Source organism: Lipotes vexillifer, unplaced genomic scaffold (assembly GCF_000442215.2).
Source record: "Lipotes vexillifer unplaced genomic scaffold, Lipotes_vexillifer_v1.1 scaffold689, whole genome shotgun sequence".
NCBI lineage: Eukaryota > Metazoa > Chordata > Mammalia > Artiodactyla > Lipotidae > Lipotes > Lipotes vexillifer.
The window spans coordinates 2,275,497-2,279,459 of NW_006772359.1; the positions used below are offsets into that span (position 1 = coordinate 2,275,497).

General features: G+C 40.1%; 1 protein-coding gene across 1 annotated transcript in view; it reads left to right on the forward strand.

Annotated features, from left to right (window-relative positions):
* KRTAP11-1 (keratin associated protein 11-1) overlaps positions 1 to 853 on the forward strand; it is a 1,037-nt gene extending 184 nt beyond the window's left edge. The window contains exon 2 of the mRNA XM_007447424.1: positions 1 to 853. This exon is cut by the window's left edge and continues 2 nt beyond it. Coding sequence (XP_007447486.1) covers positions 1 to 463 — 463 coding nt within the window. The 3' untranslated portion in view covers positions 464 to 853.
* Positions 854 to 3,963: the final 3,110 nt, after the last annotated feature.

A 3,963-nucleotide genomic window follows, 5' to 3' on the forward strand; every position in this document is an offset into this window, starting at 1 on the left:
CTCTTCCAGGCTGATTGGAGGACAATACACTGTGCCAGTGGCCCCAGTTGCCACAGTTTCTACCCCGGATGTTGACTGCCTGAGTGGCATCTATTTGCCCAGCTCCTTCCAAACTGGCTCCTGGCTCCTGGACCACTGTCAGAAGACCTGCTGTGAGCCCACTGCTTGCCAGCCAACCTGCTACCAGCCAACCCCTTGTGTCTCCAGCCCTGTCCAGGTGACCTGCTCTCGGCCAACCACTTGTGTCTCCAATCCCTGCTCAACTCCCTGTAGTCGGCCGCTCACCTTTGTCTCCAGTGGCTGTCAGCCCCTGGGCGGCATCTCTACTGTGTGCCAACCAGTGAAAAGTGTCTCCACTGTCTGCCAGCCAGTGGGAGGAGTCTCCACCATCTGCCAACCAGCCTGTGGGGTCTCCAGGATGTACCAGCAGTCCTGCGTGTCCAGCTGCCGAAGAATTTGCTGAGTTTGCAGGGGCCCGTGAACGAATCAAGACTCCATGACCTGCCAGCTGTGTTTCCAGGATCTTCCAACAAGCTGCCTGTCCCTGAATAACTCTTCATTGCTGACCTCCTGTTCTAACTGCCTGATTGCTGGCTGCCAGGCTTGAATAAGCTGACTTTGGCAATCTAACGTTTTTCTGGCCTGCACCAATCTTGTTTTAAGGGTTTGATCACTGGTGGCACGTATACCTCTGGATGTTTCCAGAAACTTACCACCCATGCCCCAGTCTCTAATGGTTTTGGCATGTTTTGACCTAGCTTCTTTGTCTTCTGGCTTGTTTTTGTGCCTCGGAAAAAGGGAACTTGTTTCGCTCTGTATTTCTCAATAAACTTTAATTACTTGGCATTGCAAATGTATGTCTCAGGAGAGTTCTTTATTTGCAAGAATTTTTGCTGTCTGTGAATCATTTTTTGCTGATTAGGGTCTGATTTTCTTTTCCAAGAATGGAGTATGGGTTCAGTCACTGTGTTTAATGACAAGCAAGGGATTATCTTATATTTTACTTGGTTAGAGAGTTTTTGGACATGTATTCAAGTAGAGTGACTAGTCCTCTATATTTCTCCCAATTTTTTATGGGCTTGCAGAATAATTTCCATGCAGGACAAAGAAATGTTACCTGACAAACCAGGTAGTTTGGGGAATTTTACAGTGAAGGGGAGAATGGAGTCAGTTAGAGGGTCAGAGTCTTACTTCATCAGAGGACCACAGTGGAAAACTTTGCAAAGTATCCCTCCATGATTATATGGGAGGCAGGGAGAAGGAGGAAGGATGAAGTCAGTTTCTAGGCCCTGAGATTTATGGCATCAAAAAGGTGGCTGTAGCTTTCTAGTTCCCTCACTTGCTGCTGTGTATTGGTAGACCCCCAAACATGTTCTGAGTAAACTAAAGTTCTGCGTTTTAGTTAATCTGGGCAGGGAAGACTTAAAAACAAATTTCAAACACATGTTGGTTTATTTTAATACTTAGAGCCTTATTTTGTGCTTGCTTTCCACTGGAGCCCACATGCAGATAAAACAAGCCATCTGGACTGGTGGTCAACACACTAATTCCTTCTGCCTTTTTTAGAAAGTGAGAACTGACCGCCAGTTGGTTTCCTTTTGTCCTCATTCTCTGTTATGTCCAGAAACACATCTCTATAATTCCTTTTCAGAGTTGCTCAAGGACAAACAGTAGAGAAATTTTTTTTTTTTTTTTTTTTTTTACTGAAAATGGAGGCACATGAGGTGTGCCTGCCGGGAGCAATGGGTGCCTTTTTGCATAATAGAGGTGCTTAGTGCCTTGTGGAGAATCTGACCATCCACTTCTTTTGTCAGCACAAAATGGTTTTCTTATTCCACTAACAGTTTTTCAGAGAGGCAAAACGTATGGACAATTTCTGGAGGGAAAATTTTCATTTTTTCCTATTATTGACTCTACTCTTAGAAGAAATGTTCCCTCTAATCAAAGAAATGTTAGTATGTATGACTCACTGTACTATCTCATTAAAGCAAGTCATAGCTTTTACTATACATTGGTTTCATGACTCTTCTTTTTAAAAATAACACCCTGGCTTTCAGAAATGCTCTGGTTTACTCTATAATGGAAATCACTAGGAGAACCCTAGATGGCTCATTCAAAGCTGTCATTTACTGAACTCTCACATTGTTTATTTTGGTCACTTCACATATGATTTGGAAAATCTGAAGTTTTTCAGAGGCTTACATGTTATTAATAATTCTTTTGTTCATGTTTTTTTCTTCAGCTTTCCAGTTTTCAGTAAAAATTACTAGAACAGAGATGCCTTTTTTTTCTTTTTCTTTAGACAGCTAATAATCTTTAAGATTCATGTAGTAGCAATATTTAATAACATAGATTTTATAGACTGAGATGAGTGAACTTTTGCTTGGGCCATTTATTGTGATGGTGTGAACATCCAAGGATATTGTAGGTATCCTGCTGAGCTATTTCCTTGCTTTTATTTCTGTTTGGGGAATCATCTATTTTGCTATTAGAGATATTCTATTTGTACTTGAACTTTGAAAGTTCTCTCCATTCTTTGCTTTATTTCATAATAAATTGCAAAGTTTGTCTTTGAGGACAGTCTTTTAAAAGATAGAGCAATGATGATTTATTTCTCTTCTTGGTCTAGGACCCAGAAATATGTCTTGTATGTAATAGTCTATAGCTGTGGGGAAGCAGTTTGAGGGACTTTAGTTCAAATCCTGGTTTCTGCCCCTTGGCTGCAGGTTTGTTAATCTCCCTAAACCTTAGCTCATCTGTAAAACAAAGATAATGATACCATCGTATGCCTCTGTTTCAGGAATAAACTGAGACAATAAGTGTGCATCCCAGGTATCACTGAGGCACCCTGTCATTTGATATTGAAGTGAAATTGGCTTTCACCATTTTTCTTCTTTGGTGGGAATCCTGGCTACTCCTAGCATTGCTGAGGAATCCAAGGGTGGAGAGGTTGGAGGATCGTCACTTACTGTTTTATTTCCTAATCTTCTCTGGCTCTGAACTTTTACTTTAGAAGAATTAGTTCATTTTATTGATCTTCTTCCTAGTCTATACTCTGTTTCTGTTCAGACTGTAATGATTCAGACACCATAGCACTATTTCCTTTCTTTGATTTCCACAAAATCTACTTACACAGGCATTTGTGTATCGAACAGACTTTACTGAAAGTCTGGGTGCATAGATGATACTTATACTTTAGTGATGAAAACAACTCAAAATTAAATTTTAGACATAAAGAAGTTCCTTGGCCATTGTCCCTGGGACATTATCACATTCAACTCAAAACCAAATCACTCCCTCCTTTCCTTCCTCCCTTCCTCCCTCCCTTCCTTCCACAAATGTTAGGGTACCTCTAATGTTCCAGCTTCTTTGCTGGGTACTGGTTACATGGCTGTGATTTATGCTCCTCATGGAGTTCATAGCTTAGTTATGTAGAGCAATATCTCTAGATATTTTATATTTTCCTCTGTATCTTCCACTTAGGGATTCCATGTGCTTTGCCTTTTCCCTGCAAATGCTTGTAAGTGCTTACCAAAGTGCTATATCCCATAAATTCTCTAAAAAGTTAAAAATTTCTACCCTTTTCTCTTATATGATGTTTCTTAAAAGAATACAGCTACAGTAAAAGCTGAAAATTCATATAACCAACCTCTGGAATATTTGACTTTAAAAATGGTACAAATGAGCTTATTTACAAAACAGAAATAGAGTTACAGATGTAGAAAACAATCTTATGGTTACCAGGGGGAAAGCAGGGAGGGATAGATTGGGAGATTGGGACTGACATATACACACTACTATGTGTAAAATAGGTAACTAATAAGGACCTACTGTATAGCACAGGAAACTCTGCTCAATACTCTGTAATGACCTATATGGGAGAAGAATCTAAAAAAGAGGGATATATGTATATGTATAACTGATTCACTTTGCTGTATAGCAGAAAGTAACACAACATTGTGA